At 52.5% G+C, this 18,360-nt stretch overlaps 1 protein-coding gene across 3 annotated transcripts in view; it reads left to right on the forward strand.

Moving 5' to 3' along the window:
• Nucleotides 1-3,437, forward strand: part of PDE9A (phosphodiesterase 9A) — a 98,776-nt gene extending 95,339 nt beyond the window's left edge. For 2 of the 3 annotated variants that reach the window (XM_036850577.1, XM_036850578.1), the window contains 3 exons: nt 786-879; nt 2,334-2,408; nt 3,154-3,437. In XM_036850577.1, the coding sequence (XP_036706472.1) occupies nt 786-879; nt 2,334-2,408; nt 3,154-3,164 (180 nt within the window). In that variant the 3' untranslated portion in view covers nt 3,165-3,437. The remainder of the gene's footprint in view (nt 1-785; nt 880-2,333; nt 2,409-3,153) is intronic. The other variant, XM_036850576.1, reaches the window with a different exon arrangement.
• Nucleotides 3,438-18,360: the final 14,923 nt, after the last annotated feature.

Consider the following 18,360-nt stretch of genomic DNA (forward strand, 5'->3'; position numbering starts at 1 on the left):
CTTCCTCAAGCCCCGTGGCTCCGTTCCTCCTAGAGTGTGTCTCCCTGCCTGCAGCTTCCTTCCTCAGGCTGCGGGGTCTTCCCCGTGGGCACTGGGTGCCAGGGCACAGCAGGGCGATGGTGGCTCCCCCGGGTGGCAGGAGCAGGGCTGGGGAAGCACGAGGGGCTGAGGGCTGTGTGCACAGGGCTCCCTGGGGCTTGCCGGGGGTCTCGGAGTGGGAGGCGAGCCCCTCGGAGCTGAGTCTCGAAGGTAAAGATGCTCAGCAGTGGACCCGGGGCGGCGGGAGCCGCAGGGCCAGGCCTGCGCGCGGAGTGAGCGGAGGGGTCCTGGGCCACGCGGCGGCGGGGCGGGGGGGAAATAGCCTCACCCCTCCCGCCCCGGGGCTGCCAGGGCTCTAGTGGGCGAGGTTGGCGTTCGGAAGATGAGAGTCTGCAGGGTGGACGGTCGGGGGTTCCTTCAAGCAGAGGGCAGGGGGTGGCTTCTGCCAGGTCCGCGAGGACAGTGTGAGAGCGGGAAGCAGGGACCTGGAAGGGGTGGGTGGGCAGCAAGCGGGGGCTCCCCCTCCCCAAGGGCTCCCGGGAGTCATTGACCAGACGGCCCCACACCTCGGGCACCTTGGATTCCGCCGCAGCCGCGACCCAAGAGGGTCCAAAAGCGCCCCTTGGACAGAAGCACATTTCCTGTGCGGCTTTTGTCCCGGGACGCACGGGACCTGGCACGGTTTTGCTGGAACGTTTTCCGCGAGGATGACCAGGTGTTGAGAGGGCCCGTTTGCTCCCTCGCAGCTCTTCCCTGCGGTGGAGGGGCTCATGCTGCAGCCCCTGTGGGAATCCAGAGACCGCTACGAGGAGCTGAAGCAGATGGACGACGCCGTGAAGGTGAGCCGGCCTGCTGCGGGCGCGGGGGTCCGCGGGGCCCGCACGGCCCGGCCACACAACCCGGGGGGCCCTCCCGACGCGAGCGCGTGCGCCCCGCGGAGGAGAGGGGCCAGTCCTCGGGGAACGCACGGCGTGGAGCGCACAGAACCTCAGGCGGAGTCGGTGCCCCGTGGTCGTGATCGCCCACGGGAAGTCCAGAGCGTCACAGCCCCTCGGCTGCCCGCGCCCCCTCAGAGCGGCGCCCTGGCCCCGTGCAGGCCCCTCACCTCCTCCCGGGGCTGACCTTGTGCAGAGGGAGGGCGGCGGAAGAGTCGCTCCCCCTGGCACGGGAAAAGCCACCACCACGACCCGGCCACAGGGCTACCACGTGGCAGCGTGGCACCTTGAGGAGGGTCTGGCTCTGGCTCTAGGCTGCTGTTGGGGTTGATCCCGTGTTTCAGGGAGGTCCAGTTCATAGGCTCAGAGCTGGGGTAGAGGTTTTCAGAAAAGCCCCAGAAGCTGGTCTGGCCAAGGCAGGACCCCAGTGTGTGCGGATCTGCTTCAGGTCCCCCTGACGCTTGGGACCCCTGGGACCTCCCCCCATGACGTCCAGCCACTTGGGTGTGGCCTCCCTTCCGTCCACCCTCCCACCCCCTCTCTCCGGGGCCCGTCCCTGCTGCCTCGGGCTCGGTCCCCCTCTGGCCTTGGCCGGTGTCCCCCCGCACCCACCCAAGGGCCCCCTTCTGTGCCATTTGTCCTCACTGCGGGCAGGGCCCACCCCGTCTCTGCAGCCAGGAGCTCCCACTGTGCCCCGCTGAGCCTCAGTGCAGCTCTCGACCTCCTTCGTGTACAATGCCGCACGCATTGTGGTTCTCGGTAAATGCTTATGGGTCGATGGGCAATCCAGGCCGGCAGCCGGTTCCTCTAGCTGGATTCTTCTCCCAAGAAGTCACAGGCGGGTCCTGAAGCTCCAAGAGCCTAAGAGCAAATGATGCAGAGAACAGATGGAAGAGGCAGTGTCCCCCTGCCAAGCCCCCTGACAGGAGGGCTAAAGGGGCCTGACTCCCCAGGGCCAACTGAGAGCCATCGCTGCAAGGGCCTCAGTCTCCAGGTCCCAGGCCAGCCGCCCAGAAGGGCCGCTAGGACCCTCCAGGGCCCCTTCCTGTTCCCAGAAAGAACAGACCCACAAAAGAGGTGAAAGGGCCTCGGACTCCGCATCCACCAGTGCGCTGGTGCTGCATCTGCGGCCAGCACGAGTGGGAGGACAGTGGCCGCGTGCAGTGAGGCCTCTGACCGCAGGGAAGGTGGCCCGTGCAGAGCTGTTGTCCGGGAAGCTCCCCCAGGCTGCAGACCCCAGTCTCCTCCCACGTCTTAGCATCTGCAGCCCCGGGAAGGTCTTGAGCAGACAAGCAGTCACTCACTCACTGGTTCCTGGAGCCTGATTTTTGCCTTCCCCATACACTCTGTCCTGGTTACAGCAGAAGGCTGAGAGTCTGACACCTGAGAGCACCGTGTCAAGAGAGGAAAGCAGAGATGGGGGGAAAAGCGAAGGTAATGCTGTTCTGCATGATGTCTCAGTGTATACGGTAGTTCAGACTGAAATGGGGACGGCGTGGAACTCTGGGAAGGAGGGAGGGACGGAGGGAAGGAAGGGAGAGAATCTGAATGTATGAATGTTTTTAAATGAAACGTTTCTTCCTTGCGTATAATCTTTACAATTAGGCTCTGAAAGAAGGGGCCATGCCTTAGAAAAAGATCAATGATTAGCATAGGTACTACTTACAAGGAAAAGCGCTTTTTAAAAGCTTTTCAAAAATAAAGTCTTTGCTTATGTCGCTGCAAGCACTTCCTGCGCGCTTGCATTTAGTCCAGGTAGAAGGTAAACCAGCCCATTCGGCCTCCGCGTGGTAACGTCACACCACACACGTGTATGAGGGTCACTTGGGAGATCCTCGCTTATAGAGCAGTCAGGGTGCAGGGCATGAGAACTGCGATGGTTTCATAGAGGAGCGGTGCCAGGCCCTGGCATCCAGCAACCCTTGTTCTGAGTCCGGGCTTTGCTAATTACAAGCTGAGTGACTTGCACAAGCGTCTCAACCTCTCTGAGCCGCAGAGCCCCAGTCTCTAAACTAGAGGCAATAATCCCATTCCTCTTGTTTTAGTGATTAAACGAGCAGAGTGCTGGGGCAGAAGAAGTGCCCATTGTTCGTGTGTGAGCCTGTGCCATTTGTGGCATTGCCCGCACATTTCCGATCCCACAATCACAAACCAGCCGTCTTTTTCCTTTTCCAAGCAGATCATGCCTGAAGAAAGCAGAGTGCTGTGGGCTGCTGTTCTGGACCCGGCCGGCTGGGCTTTGCGGAATCGTCCCTGCAGGGAGAAGTGGTCCTGAGCGTCTGCCACCATGAGATCATGTTTTCTAAGAACCATTTTGTTCACTGATACAACAAAAAAGGACTTCACGATGCTGTACAGAATTTTTATTTTTAAACTGTCTTTTAAATAATATATTCTTATACAGAAATGGGTACTGTCCTTTTTCTTTGGTAGTGTTGTGTATCCCGGGCTGCTTCTGATAAACCACAGGAATCTCCCCCGCTTCCCACGGGGAGACAAAGGACACTGTGCTTTCCTCACCCGTGTGTCTCAGAGTGATGGCCTGAGTGATGAGCTGCATGCCTCCGTGTAATTCAGCATTAAATGTCACACCGGTGCCCGGAGCGCGGGGCTGTGCGTGTCCTGTTTGTGAGCTGCGAGGGTGATGTTGGGGGCTGTGTCCAGGGACGTGAGGCCGGAGGCAGCTCGGTCAGGCTGCAGGCGGCGTGAGCCCAAGAAATCCACGCGGGGTACCAACTACCACACGCTGGAGCCCGTTTTCAGCATGGGAATTCCACGTTTCAGTGGGCAGATAGGCAAAGGAGCCGCGTTTACTCAGCACATTTCCGGGCCCCCGTTTCAGGGGATGAAGCTGTCCTTCTCTTCCTGCCTTTGTTTTAGGGACAAGCACTGGGGACGTCGTGGGGGGCCCTGCGCCCACAAGGGGAGACCCAGCCCCAGGCTAGTTCACAGTCGGGCTTCGCAGGTTGCGCACGCCTGAGCTCTCGCCCAGCACCCCCTCCCCGTGTGCTTCCCGGGGCTGTGAGCTCCATCTCTGTCCCCCCAAAAGCATCTGCTCTAAAAGCTGACTTTACAGGCCGTCAGCGTAATCTGAGCTCTGGGGACATTTCATCTGCATGTTGGTTCAGTGTCCTCGGAGCATCTATTCCCTCTTGGTGAATTCCAGAATATTACTTCCCATCTTTGAATAATTCATTTCTGAGCTGTGAGACGTTCCATCTCTTCTTGAATTCAGTTCAATATGGAGAGGGGGCTTGGGTTCCGCCTCTCTTCTTATTTTTGTTTTTCATTTTCATCCTGCTAAAGCCAGTACATACCGCAGCTTTGGCTAAAATACAGCCCAAACTTAGTAGGTGTTTAGATATTGATGCCTTCAACCTGCACGTCATCCTATACAGACACTTTATCACCTGCCCTCCCAACCGGTGAGGGAACGCGCTGAATGGTGCCTTCTGTCTGCTGGGTTATGCTGAATGCCTACCTCACCAAACTCTGCCCCTGATCAAACTTCATACAATGATTACTGAATTTAACACTCATGCACACACATGCACAAACACACATGCACATATACACAGTCACAGGTCCACACACGTCCACACAGGCATACACACACACACGTATCCATACATGCGTACACACATGCTTACATATACACGCAACCCATGTGCAATACACATGTTGACACGTGCACACATACACATGTGCAATCACACATATGCACAGGTGTCCACACACAATGCTCCTGTGCACTGTACACATGATCATAATACACATGCATACACATACATGAGCATGCGATGATACATAGGCACATGTGTACTCACACAATCACATGTGTGTCCACATACACAATCACGTGTACATGCATGTATACACATGCACGCACATATACACTTATACAGGCAATCGCATGTACACGTGTGTGTACACATACACACACACACACACACACTTCATCTGCATTACTGGGTTAGGTTATACCAAGTCCTGGGACAATGGGATCAACAAACAAGAGGAGAGACCGTCCTGGCAGCACCTGTGACAGTCCGGGTCCCTGTGAAGCCAGCCTGGTCCCTTTAACGGGATCCTGTAGAGCATCCGGATCCCACTGAAAGCTGCCCTGAACCTTCTGCTTCAAAAGTGTTTCCACACTGCAGGTAGTTCCTCCCCCATCAGCTGGGCCCGGGGATCATGAGGCCCCATCCCGAGTCGCCTCTCACACGGGACGTCCCTCCCCGTGAGCGGCGGAAAAACCGCCAGCCGCCCCCCTGCTGCACAGACCAGCCCCGGAGCCCGTGGACAGGGGCCCATCCACCCAGGTCAGGCTGCACACCAGCACCTGGAAGGCCTCCTGCCCTGGGGCACCACACAGGCTGGCTGAGTGACCGCGTAGGAAACGGAGGGTGGAGAGGAGGAGGGGGCCACTCAGTGTAAAGTCAGAGTGAAGGATAAAGGCTCAGGGCCGAGACCTGCGCGCAGCGTGTTACAGTGGGACGTTGGCCCCATCCTGCAACCCGGCCTCGCCTCCATCACCTTGTGTTCATACAAGGGGAAAAGACAGCGCTCTTTTCTGTGGCTTTTCTCCCCCAGGAACTTCTCTGAGCCGTCAAGGAATGACGCACGTGTCAGACAAAGACTGGATCTCATAAACCCCGACAAATCCCCCTCCTAACGTCATCCTGGGAGCTCAGCTCTGAGGGCGCGCTGCCCTGGGAACACAGCTGCGGCCGCCCGCTTCTCCACCGCCGTCAGAAAGGCCGTGCAGCCGCTTGTCATTTCAGCTCTGACCTCACAGCTAAGAAGGAAGAAAGGAGAGCTTCATCTGTCTAGATGGTGTCCCCATGGCCAAATGCCCCTACCCCGCTGTCTCATGCTGCCCGCCGTGTCTCAGACCACGGGCACCTCCCGTGGACTCCTCCATCCATGATTTCTGAGGCCAGCGTGACATCTTTAACCAAATCACGCGGGAAAGTCAGTTCAGTGTGAGGGTTGAACAAACACCACACACACTAAGTACTTAACCCTGGATAAGCAGGCATCGGTGGGAACGGTCAGCTTGCAGGTCACTTCCGGCAGCAACGAGCCAGGCGCCACAGAGCTGCCCCACTGGGTCGGGGTGGCCACAGGAAATGCCACCTCCATCCCGACCCCAAGGGCAGCGCTGACACGGGTTCCCTCCCACACCAGGAATGGGCCCCAGACAAGAGGCTTCTTTCGCTCCTACTGTTCCTCCAGTGTTACCGTGAGGGGAGTTTTTAAAATTTAAGTCCAAAGAATTTAACTGTGATCTGTCTGAAGGGCAGATAAAATTGTCGCTGCGGATTTGGAGGGGACCGTTGTCCGCTGGTAGCCGAGAGGGCCCGGTGAGGGTGTTGGGGATTCGAAGTGTCTTCGGGCAGCTTTTCCCAGCTTCAGGCTGGGCTTCCAGCCCGTACCAGCGGAGATGGAGGGGCAGCGGGTACCGCAGTCTCGGGAGCTTGGGGGTGGGTGCCTCAGGTAGGAGCCAGGTCCTGGGGGGTGAGTTCCCTTGTCATGGACTGAATTATGTCCCCCAAAATGTGTACGCGGAAGTCCTCACCCCCAGCACCTCAGGATGTGACTGTGTTTGGAGGTCGGATCTCTAAAGAGGTGATTACGTTAAAATAAGGTCATTGGGGTGGGTCCTAATCCGGAGGGCTGTGTCCGTATAAGAAGAGGAGATCAGGACACAGACGGACACAGAGGGACGCACGTGAGGACACAGGAGGGGACGGCCGTCCTCACGCCCAGGAGAGAGGCCTCGGGAGGGACCAGCCCTGCGACCCCTTGCTCTCGGACTTCCGGCCTCCAGACTGCCTGAGAATACATGTCGGCGGTGCTTTGCTACGGCCGCCCCAGGACCTCACACAGCTTCATCCCTGTGTCCAGGGACGGCCAGCACGGGGCCAGCGCCGCGGGGCGCTCAGGAGTGAAGCCGGGTCCCCCGCACGACACCACGACCTGCAGCCCAGCAGCTGCCCCTCCTCCCTCTGGGATGCTGCTTGTCCCGGCGGAGAGGCCTTTCCAGTACCCAGGGCCTCCTCACGGGCGTGGCCCCGAGCACACACCCGACGGGAACACCCCACCGGGTTCCCCCGGTGCTCAGGGGCCCTGTGAGCTGGGAGAGAGGCCTGAGGAGCGTCGGGCCCATCGCCTGAGACGCGAGTGGGCATGCTGAGAGGAGGAGGCCCTTCGGAGGCACCCAGACGTCAAGGCCACGTCCACGGACCGGGCCTTCTCACCCAAGGACGCTGAGTCGGCCGCAGCCAAAGGACCCGAACCAAAGCCCCGCCTCAGTTCCTCGGCTGCAGAGCCGGAGTCAGCCTTCCGGCTGAAGCAGGCGGGCAGTGGGGTGGGGGAACCTTCCGATGTTTCCTGTAGTTTCCAAATTTTCTGCAGTGACTGGTTTTACTTTTCTAAGTAGAATAAATAAATAAATGTTATTTTATTTTTAAAATGGGACACGGAAAAGGCATGACTCTCTGGGGGGGAAATGTTGGCGCCCAAGGTGGAAGGTGTCGGGGGCAGACGGGCTTTACCAGCCCCAAATCCCCGCACACACGCCCAGGGCCTCGCGGCCCCGTGACTCTCAACGAGCCCGATTCCAAATAGGGGCCCATCATCGCGGTCACAGACGTGCCCAGGGTTTGGGGACCCAAACCGCAGTTCCTCAACTTTCACATTCATAAGGAGGAACATACCCTTTCCCGGATGACGTGCCGGCTTTCTTTTGAAAAAACATGATGCCCTCCTGGCCGAGCTAGTCCCTTTCCCGAAGCATGTGCGTTGGTGCCACTCTGAGTGTCCGCCCCCTCGGAGCTCCGGGCCAGCGGGAAAACCAAAGAGGATCGTCGGGAAGCCACAGGTCCTGGGCACTGCCTGTGGTGCGCGCAGGGTGCCCAGAACCTTCAGAAGGAGGCAAGGGTCTCCTCCTGAAAGGCCAGTGGGCAGGAGAGGGAGGAGGGAGAGCCTTCCAAGCGGACGGCCCGGTGGGCTGGGAGCTGCAGCCTTTGCTGTGTGCTTTCTGGAGCAAAGAGCCCTGAGTCCTGCTGGCTGATAAACACAGGGAACCAGGCAAAGATCCGAGGAAGCAGCTTCCACACGAGGGGACAGCACGACAGAGGCCCCAAGGCAGGGAGGAGCCCATGGGCTTGGAAGCCCGGGGTGTGCGGGGAGAGGACCACCAGGTGTCCGGGCGAGGCAGGGGCCTGGGCCGCAGGTGCCCTGGGGCTTGTGGGGAAGGACCGGGCTCTGCCAGGGGTGCAAGCTGGGGCCGCATCGTCCAGGGAGAGATGGAGCTGGGGTCTGAGGGACCATTTAGGCCTAAGTCCAGCTGGCCCGGCGGTCCATTGTAAGAAGGGGGCGGGTGTCCAGCTGCGAACACCACCGAGTGGACTTGAGGCTCACTGGGCCCGGCTAAGCATCAACCCTCCCAGCTGCAAGCCTGCCCCATGGCCCCTGCTGCTCCTGGTGATCTGGGGTGACTCGCGTTGTTTATAAAGGATAGGAGCCCTGCGAAAAATGAGTTCCCTGGACCCCATACACCCTGGGGGTGACACTGGTGACCACCACCCACTAGGGGCTCAGATATTTACCCATCAAAGGAATGAATTTGAGTTTGTGGTCACTAACCTAGAGAATCACTAAGAGGAAAAATCATCCTGCACAATGTGTGTGTGTGTGTGTGTGTGCATCTGTGTATGTGTGTGTGTGTGCATCTGTGTGTGTGTATGTGCACCTCACTCCCAGCTGAGAGGAAGGACGCTCAAAAGACAGCAAGCATCCCTCCTTGGCACGGTTTTCAGACTTGGCAGTGAACGGAGTAAAAATAAGAACATTTGGGCTTCGTTAAGGAACAAAGGGACAGGCGTGAGGAGAGGCGGCGGAGGCGGACACGGTCCCTCACGGGGCAGCGAGACGCGTGTTGAACCTGCAGCATCCCACGATGACTCGCGGCCATGAGAACTCTGGACTAATTTCTGCCGTTTTCCTTAAAATTAACTCTACAAGAAATTCAGAATGTGTTGGACGTGCCGATTAGAATGCAACAGGAGATATTCGGTGACTGCGGCCGCTGACCGATCTGCCTGTTCTCACTGCTGCTGTGATGTCCAGAGGCACCTGCCCTTACATAGCCCATGTGTGTCCCACAGATGCTAATCGACCCCAGGGCTGCAGCGGGCAGTGTGGCACGCAGCTCCCACCTCCATGGAGATGCCTGCTGACTGCATGGGCCGAGGATGGCTGCCAGTCTGGTATACGCACCGTGCCGACCACAGTGTACTGGTTGGGAAGGAACTTGGAAGAAATGTTCATCTGTTTATGTATCACCCTCTCCCCTCGGACAAGCCCATCCATCCTGAATGGAAACTCTGAGAGACTTCCAGAAGCCCAAGCCGGCTCCTCCAGCAGCAGCCCCTCCTCTGACATCCAGGCCGGGCTGCTCCTTCCCTCCTGAGCTGGTCCAGCTTCTGCCATCAGGACGGGGCGTTGTCTAGAGGCTGCCTGTTCTGCAAAGAATCTGGCAGGATTGGGTTTCAGCCCTTCTGGAATCCTCTTCTCACTGATGGTGTGGACTGCCCACCTCCTGTACTCGTGTCCTGGGGCTGCTGTGACAGAGTACCCCAAGCTTGGTGGCTTAAAACAAGAGAAATTTATTCTCTCATGGTTCAGGGGGCCAGAAGTCCAAAATCAAGGTGCTGTCAGGGCCGAGCTCCCTCTGTAGACTCTAGGGGAGGGTCCTCCTCACCTCCTCCCAGCTCTGACGGCTGCTAGCCATCCCTGGTGGTCCCTGGCTCTTGGGGACATCACATGGCCTTCTCCCCTCGTCTCTGTGCCTAAATTTCCTTCTTCTTATGAGCACACCAGCCACTGGACGACAGCCCAGCCCAATCCAGTGACCTCACCTTGACTTATGACATCTGCAAAGAGCCCATTTCCAAATAAGTTCACACTCACAGGCACAAGTGGTTACAATCTTTGGGGGGGTGGGACACAATTCCATCCCCTACAACCTCACAGTCTTAGCTTCCCCATCTGTCAATTTCCACCTCTCTGGCTCGTTGTGCGGATTAACTCGCTTGCGTGTGCCGAGTTTTCAGCACAGTGTCTGGCACCCAGCTCTCCATCAACATCAGGTACCCTCAGGAGCCTGCCTGCATCTCTCTGTGAGTTAAGGCATCATTGCAGGAGGCCATCAGTGATGTACATCCCCTAGGCAGGGAGGTAGCTCTGTTGTTTGGGGACGTCTTCTCTTGGTCAGGCTTCCTCAAAGGAGCCAGGTTCTGAAGAAAGCAAAAGGCAGGTACCTGGAGGAAAGGAGAATAACAGGCTCAGGTCAGATGCAGAGGCACGAATGGGCCAGCGGGGTCTCTTTGAGAGGACTGGGCACTGAGCACAGAGTGACTCAAAAGGGAGAACTGGTAGAAATGGGACAGAAGGAAAAGGATGGTCTGGATGTAAGAATCCAGGAAAACAAATGATGACCCTCTGCTTGGCCAAACTCAAACCTGAAATGTTGCCTTCAACCATCTGGGTAAGAATCGGGAGTGTGTCAGTCAGCTCTTGCTGTGTAACAAACACCCTAAAACTCAGTGACTTGAAACAACAACGTGTATTATTTCTCAGGGCTTCGTGGGCTGACTGGGCAGGATGGTTGGTCTGGCCCAGTTCAGCTGGAGCTGGTTGGTCTACAGGGCCTCGCCCACACATCTGGCAGTGTCTGGTGTCAGCTGGAGTTGCAGCCACGCGTGTGTCTGTCACCATGTGGCAGGTTAATAAAATGTGGTTTATTCATGTGATGGCAAAATGGTCCCAGCAGCAAGAAAGCATAAGCCCCCGGGGCCCAGGCACTTTTCAAGTCTGATCTAGTACCACAGTCACTGTGTCCCATCAGCCACAGCAAGTCCCTTGGCCAAGCCTAGATTTAAGGGGTGGAAAATAGGCCCCGCTTCATGACAGACAGAGCTGCAAAGAACGTATGGCCATTTGCCGTCTACGAGAGTGGGTATGACCGTGGTGTAAAACACAGCTGGCATTGTTCTCCAGTCTCCTCTCAATGCCCATTTCCTCCCTGACCTCCAAGCCCCCCATCCCATTAGTTTTTCTAACCCGCCCAAGAGTTACTTGATTTCAGATGTGAAGGCACAAGGCCAACCCTACGAAGAGCAGCTGAGAAGTTATCTTCACGTCCCGGTGCTGTGATCCTAGAATGCCCATTGAAGGGCTTCAACCTATAAAGCTCTTGAAAGCTTCCCCGAGGTCCTTGGAGCGACTGCCGCAGGCCCACTGTGGGCTCTGTTATCAGCACCCGCACCCCCAGTACTGATGGGTCTGCTTGTCTCAACCACGGGAATCAGGTAAGAATCACACCCAGCTGGCCAAGCCTTGCGAGCAGGCAAAAGAAGACTTTCCTACATCTGGTATTATTTCGCCTCACCAGATTTTATACATGGTTATTTACCGTACCTAGCCATCAGAGGCATCTAATTAAAGTGTAAAGAATTTTTAGACATTATCCTTGCAGCAGAAGCGTGTAATTAAGGGATTCTTAAAAATGAGTGCAAGGTTTTATTCTGAGCCCCTAAGTGCTCACAGAAACTGTCGTATTTGGCCTTTCAGATGGTTGGAGGGCAGGGTCATTCCATTTTCCGAGAAGTTCAAAGAATTGGTGTTTTCAGGCAACTGTAAGGCAGACGGATAACAGTGTCTTACGAGTGGGAGAAACTTCACGTAAACCAGGAAACATCCATAGCATTTGACACGCTGCAGCCACAACAACCGTGTATTTCCAGGGCATTTAACTTTATTGGAAAGTGTTCCTTAAATGATGTTAGATTGGGCGAGGCGGATACAAATGGTTTGTTCTTTACGATCCTGATTTTGTTGAAGAAAACTGTTAACAGGTATTTCACAGGTTATTCCTGGGTGAAATTACAAGTGATGTTTTTCCAGCACATTTTCCTCAATTCCTATAATGAATGGGTATCACTTTTTCATCAGCAGATAGCCATGAACAATATTATATTTTGACAAGGTAGCTTGGCCAAAAAAGCGACACCAATAACCGAGGCTCAGAGGTTGGATGGGTGGCAGATGAGAAGTTGGGAATATTGGACCACAGCACCTGTACACAGAGCCCTAGCTGGTCTGACAAACACATCTCTAAGCCTCCAAACAGGTGATAATGGTTTTCTTTATATTTACTGTCAGAGAAACCCTACCCCCATAACGGTAAAAGCAGCCATACTCTTGGGTCATCAGTAGCCCCGCCATGGAGACCCCGGGGGCTCTGGGGTCCTAATGCTCCCCACTGGGACTGCAGACATGGGGGCTCCCTCAGGGCTCCCTGAATGAGACGATGATTAGGGAGTGGGTGTTCAGGGTTAAATTCAATTGGGAATTGCTGGTGCATAATTAGGTGTTTAATTACCCAGAGTCAATCATGCAACTTGAACTGAGTGAGGTAAGTGTGGAGTTTGTGGAAATAAGCATGGTGGTTGAGTTTGTTTATGAACTAACTGCCTTATGTTTTCATTCTCTTGGGCACATTGGAAATCTAACCTTGCCCATAACCTTGTGATCCTCCAGGGCACCTGCCTGATACGAGCAAATGTGTCAGACCCCGCATTCCACCAAGGACCTCTAGGTCAGGTCACGTCAGCACATTCATTAGAATTGCAAAAAATTCCCATAAGCGTTAGGAACCTTTTTTTTAAATCTCGATCTCATTCTCTCTCATTCACCACATGAATAAGCTAAGCTAATCTCTGACAAGTGAGCTGCCCTCACTGGTATCTGAAGAAAACACCTGAGCGCACTGTGGGGGGTGAGGATGGGCGCCCAGCAATGCAAGGGAAGCAAGTTCTCTGCCTTCTTGATGGTACCCAGCCTAGGCGAGCAAGGTGCTCAAGGATGCTTGGTGAACATATGAGTGAGTGAGTGAAGGAAGAACAGTTAAAAGGCAAGTACTTGGAATGTGGTTTATGCCGCTAACCTAGTGGAATCATTGGGTCTATTGCTCAAGTTTTCAGCTGAAAGGGTTACTAGCATTGCATTCAAATTGACTTCAAGGAAGCTTGGAAGAGTGAACGAGAAGGGAAATGCACGGGTCTCCCCACAGGTCAGACCACTCATTTCTGACAGGATCTCACAAAAGCCCCTGGGAAAAAGCTTGGCGGTATTTTCTCCATCCTCTGTGACGAGCCGCTCCACCACTTCAGCTAAATAGATTCTCCAAGTGTTTGTCTTTAGGAAAAATACATCTGCTTTTGTTCAGAAATGAAGGGGCACACAAAAGAAGGCACATGGGATTGCAGAAAGACCAAAAAGGGTATTTTTCTCCGGTTTATAAAGGGAGATTTTTCTCCTGTTATGAAGGGTATTTTTTTCTCCTGCTTTAAAGGGTGTTTTTCTCCTGTTATAAAGCTGCAAAAGCAGCTTGGCCACTCTAGGCAGTCAGGCCGCCACCCTTGTACAGCCGTTACCCGCCTGCTGATGAGTGAGGGGCCGCGAGGTCGAGCAGCCCCTGGGGAGAGGGGCGAGAGAAAGCTAACCCACGAGGTCTGCGATTCTTCATTTATGAGCCGTGTCGTCCTCGCTGACCGCAGCCTGGCCTGTGAGTCGCCGTTTATCACCTGCCGTGCCCACAAGGCGGGTGGGCAATACTCCGTGCTGCCGGTGCAGTTGGTCACGTCCAACAAGCGCTGCCTCCTGGGGAGCTGAAGGGAGCCCCCAACTCAAGGCGAGGCACCTGGGTCTGATCCTTCCTGGGTCCAGGTGAGGCTGTGCACACAGCACCGTAGCTCTCGGGGCCTCCACGGCGTGGGCCCCTCCCAGCCCCGCCAGCAGGATCTTCTGTGGTTCCTTTAAATTCCCCACAAGGAGACCCTCGTCGTCACAGCCGGGGCGGGGCAGGGTGTGGGTCACTCAGCGACCAACCAATCCACAGGCTGCATCCAAACCCCCAGGACACTTTCCAGCTCAGGGCCTGCACCCACCCTGGGACACCCTCCAAGCCCACAGCCTGCCCCCACCCCCTCATTCCCACATCTCGGGAGGCATCATTCGAAGCCAACAAGTGAACCGTTTTCTCTGCGGGGAGACTTGTCTGGCTTCAGGCTGATCCGGCCTGATTTGCTGAGGGCCCGACTGGGTCAGCAGGTGTCTGGAGAGGCCAAAGGGATCCAGAAGAGGTCTGCCTCACAGAGAGACTTCTCCCAGCACTGGGATGCTCAGGAACCACGTGGGCTCCGTGAAATTACCTTCTCTTTGACGTTATAACCAAGAAAAGTGATCTTTTATTTTTGGCCATGCCACACAGCTTGTGGAACCTTAGTTCCCCAACCAGAGACTGAACCCGGGCCCTCGGCAGTGAAAGCACCGAGTCCTAATCTCTGGACCACCAGGGAATTCCCAAAATGATCATTTTTTAAATTAAACTTTTTATTTTGAGATAATTGTAGGTTCCCCTGCCGTTGTAAGAAAGAACACAGAGGGATCCCATGTGGACTTACCCAGATTCCCCCCGCCATGGTAACACCTTACAGAACTCTGTACCGAATCACCACCGAGCTGTTGACTAATGCAGTCCGGACACAGAATGTTCCATTCCCACAAGGAGCCCTCTGCTGCCCTTCCATAGCCTCCCCCTCTTTCCTTCCACCCCACCCCCTCCTTAACCCCTGACAATCACTAGTCTGTCCCCCATCTCTAAAAGTGTGCCATTTCAGGAATGTTCTATAAATGGAATCACACAGTATGTGACCTTTGGGGTCGGCTTATTTAATTCAGCACCGTTCTCCAGAGGGTCATCCAGGTCCGCGTGCGCGTCAGGAATTTGTTCCTTTTTCTGGCTGAGTAATGCTCCACGGTTGGGCGGATCACAGTTTGTTTACCTGTTCACCTCTTGTAGGGCATCTGGGCTGATTCCACTTTTTGGCTATTACGAATAAAGCTGCTACATACATTCAACAGGTTTTGCATGAGTATGATGTTTCACCTCTCTGGGATGAACGCCCAGGAGTGTTATTTATTAGGTCACATGCCAGGGTTTGCTTGCTTTTATGAGAAACAGTCAAACCATTTTCCAGAATGGCTATACCTATACTTTCCCACTAGCAATGTCCAAGTGATCCAGTTTCCCCACTCTTTCTTTAGTATTTGGTATTGTCACTGTTTTATTTTACTTTAGTGAGAGCCCAGTGTAGCTCTAATTTGCATGCCCATGATGGCTAAGGTGTTGAACATCTGAAAAGATGTGCTCTATAGATGCTCATTGGTAAAATGTGTGCCCATGTCTTTGGCTCACTTTCAAATCTGTTTGGGGATTGTTGTTGTTTCGTTGTTTTATTTTTTATTGGAGTCTAGTGGATTTACAATGTTGTGTTAGTTTCAGGTGTACAGCAAAGTGAATCAGTTATACAAATATTGATACATATATCCACTCTTTTTTTTTTTTTTTAGATTCTTTTCCTATATAGGCCATTACAGAGTATTGAGTGGCATTCCCTGTGCTTGTTTGATTGTTTTTAGTGTTGAGTTTTGGAAGTTCTTTGTATATTCTAGATACTAGTCTTCTGGCAGATATGCGGTTTACAAACATTCTCTCCCAGTCTGCTACTTGTCTTTTCATCCTAACAGCATCTTTCACAGAGCAAACGTTTTTAATTTTGATGAAGTCCAATTTATCAACATTTCCTTCTGTCAATCTCGCTTTTGACATCAATTCTAGGAACTCTCTGCCTAGCCCTAAATCCTGAAGGTTTTCTTCTGTTTTTTCTCTAAGAGTCTTATAGTTTTACATTTTAATCCATGGTCCATTTTGAGTTAACTTTTATATGAAGTGTGAGGCTTAAGTTGAGGTTCACTTTTTTCCCCTGTGGATGCCCAGCTCCCTTTGTTGACAAGGCTGTCCTCCTCCATGGAATTGCTTTTGCACTATTGTCAAAAATCAGTTGGGCATATTTGTGTGGGTCTATTTCTGGGTTCTCTGCTCTGTTCCACTGATCTCTGTGTCTATCCCTCAACCAATACCACAGTCTCAATATAGTAAGTCTTAAAATCAGATAGACTGATTCCTCTCATTTTATATTTCTTTAAAAATATTTAGGAGATTTTTTTACCTTACCATATAAATTTTAGAATAATCTTTTCTGTATCTATAAAATATTGCTCAGATTTTGATAGGAATTGCATTAAACATGTTTTTCAGTTTGGGGAGAACTGACATCTTTACTTTGTAGCTCACCTCCTGCAGGCCTTGGTGTGGGGCATTGGACCATCTGGTCAGGAGCCTGGCTGGTTTGGGTTTGTTGTTGCCATGGTTATCTCAGTGCTACACTGATTTCTTGGCCCAGGAAGTTCGGTCTACTTGTTCTACTGATTACTGAGAAAGCAGCGCAGAAACCTCCAGGTGTAATTGCGGTTAGTTTATTTCAGTTCTTTCAGGTTTTTCTTCATGTATTTTGAAGCTCTGTTATTAGGACATACACAGTTAGGACTGGGATGTTTTCCTGACAGTCTGACCCCTTCATCTTTATGTAATGTCCTTCTTTATCCCTAGTAACAATTCTTGTACTGAAATCGACTTTGTCTTGTACTGAAAATCGATTTGTCAATATTAATATCGACACGCCAGCTTTTTTTTTTTCATCTGTGTCTGCACAGTATATCTTTTTCCATCCTTTTAATCTGTCTTTATACTTAAAGTGGCTTCTTCTAGACAACATATAGAGAATAGCACTCATAACACATGAAACAGAATATTTTTTTAAAGAAGCAGAATTTTTTAAAAAGCAAACAAAAATTTTAGATCTATTTGTTATGATTCATTGAAATAAAAAATTAACACAATGATTATACAGTAGACCAGATACAGCTGAAGAGAGAATTAATGAACTGGAAGCTTGACCTGTAACACAAGCAGATAAAGGCTGAAAAATATTAAAGAAATCTTTAGACAAGGACGATAGAATGAGACACTGTAATAGATATTTTCTAAGAAGGACAGAATAGAAGGCATGGAAGAGGCAATATTCAAAGATAAGAGAATTTTCCAGACTTGAAAAAAATGTACAAAACTGTGCTTTTGTGGGATATTGCATTTCAAGCTAGTTATAAATAAGAGTGGTTTAAAGATGATAGAGGCTTGTTTTCTGTCATGTTAAGAAGTCTGGAGATCAGCAGTTGTGGGTCAAATGTGAAATAAGCCTCTTGCCAGCCTCACAACTCCTCAAGGACCTGGGAGTGTCTCTTTGAAATGCAATCACCGAGAAGGTTAATACCCCATCTCCCAGTTTCCTAGGAGGAGAGATGGCCCCACTTCAGCTGGCACCCAACTCCACGACACAAACCCTACCTCCAGTCATAAAGGTAGAAGAAACTGAGCAGTTTCATCTTAGAAATGTGAATATAATGGGTTATAGTTACTTAGCTACATACAAGAGAAAGATTCCTGCCTTTGCAGTCTCTGTAACAGATTATCTGGGATGCACATCACATTGTAGCTAAATGCTTGTTCAATAATAAAATCACTTTCTTTTTCTCCTACCTTTATGGAGATGGTTTCTGGATTGGGAGGAGATTTTGTCTTTCATTCTATTTCCCCAGCATAGTCCTGAGCTAGTAGAGCAGCTGCTCCTCTGATCAGAGCTCCAGGTCCTTTTGTGCTTCTTCTTCACCATCCTTAATATATGGCATCATGGAAATAAATGAAACCCGCTCAAATGAGAAAGCAAAGGCTATTTATTCAGAGCTGGCTGTAGCAAGGGGGTCAGAACTCCCAGGCAGATAGAGGTGGGGGAAAGCTTCACAGTGGAGAAAAAGGAAGGCTCCAGATGTGCCCTGATGGAGGCTGTTGGTGTGGGAAGCTGTAGGCAGGCTCACTAGAAGTGGGGGTCCTATGTGATTCTTTAGGGGTGCATATTTGGCTTTCTCTGGTTGGTCCCAGGTTGCAAGCAGGAACAAAATTTAGGAAAGCTGTCAGTTATTAATCAAGTCCTGGACATTTTGGGCCAATTGTTGCAAGGGTTATTATTTGGCTTCCTGAACCATTTACTAGAGATAGCAGTCTGAATTCATACATGTCTGACTTACAGCAGTCTGGCTGTAAGATAAAGGGTTGGTTTCCTCTACAGGTCCCTACAGTTTGTGGGTCAGCATTCTTTTTTTTATATATGATCTGGCCATTGTCCACTTATACATTTAGTCTCTCAGCATTCATCATCAAGGTCACCTCACAGTCCCAATATGGCCACAGTAGATCCAGCCATTGTGACTACATTCCAGGCAGAAAGAAGGTAAGCAGAAGGGCAAAGAGTATGCCTCCCAGGTGAGTCCCTTTGCAAGACTTTTTGTTATGAGGTTC

This window comes from Balaenoptera musculus, chromosome 4 (genome assembly GCF_009873245.2).
Source record: "Balaenoptera musculus isolate JJ_BM4_2016_0621 chromosome 4, mBalMus1.pri.v3, whole genome shotgun sequence".
Lineage (NCBI taxonomy): Eukaryota > Metazoa > Chordata > Mammalia > Artiodactyla > Balaenopteridae > Balaenoptera > Balaenoptera musculus.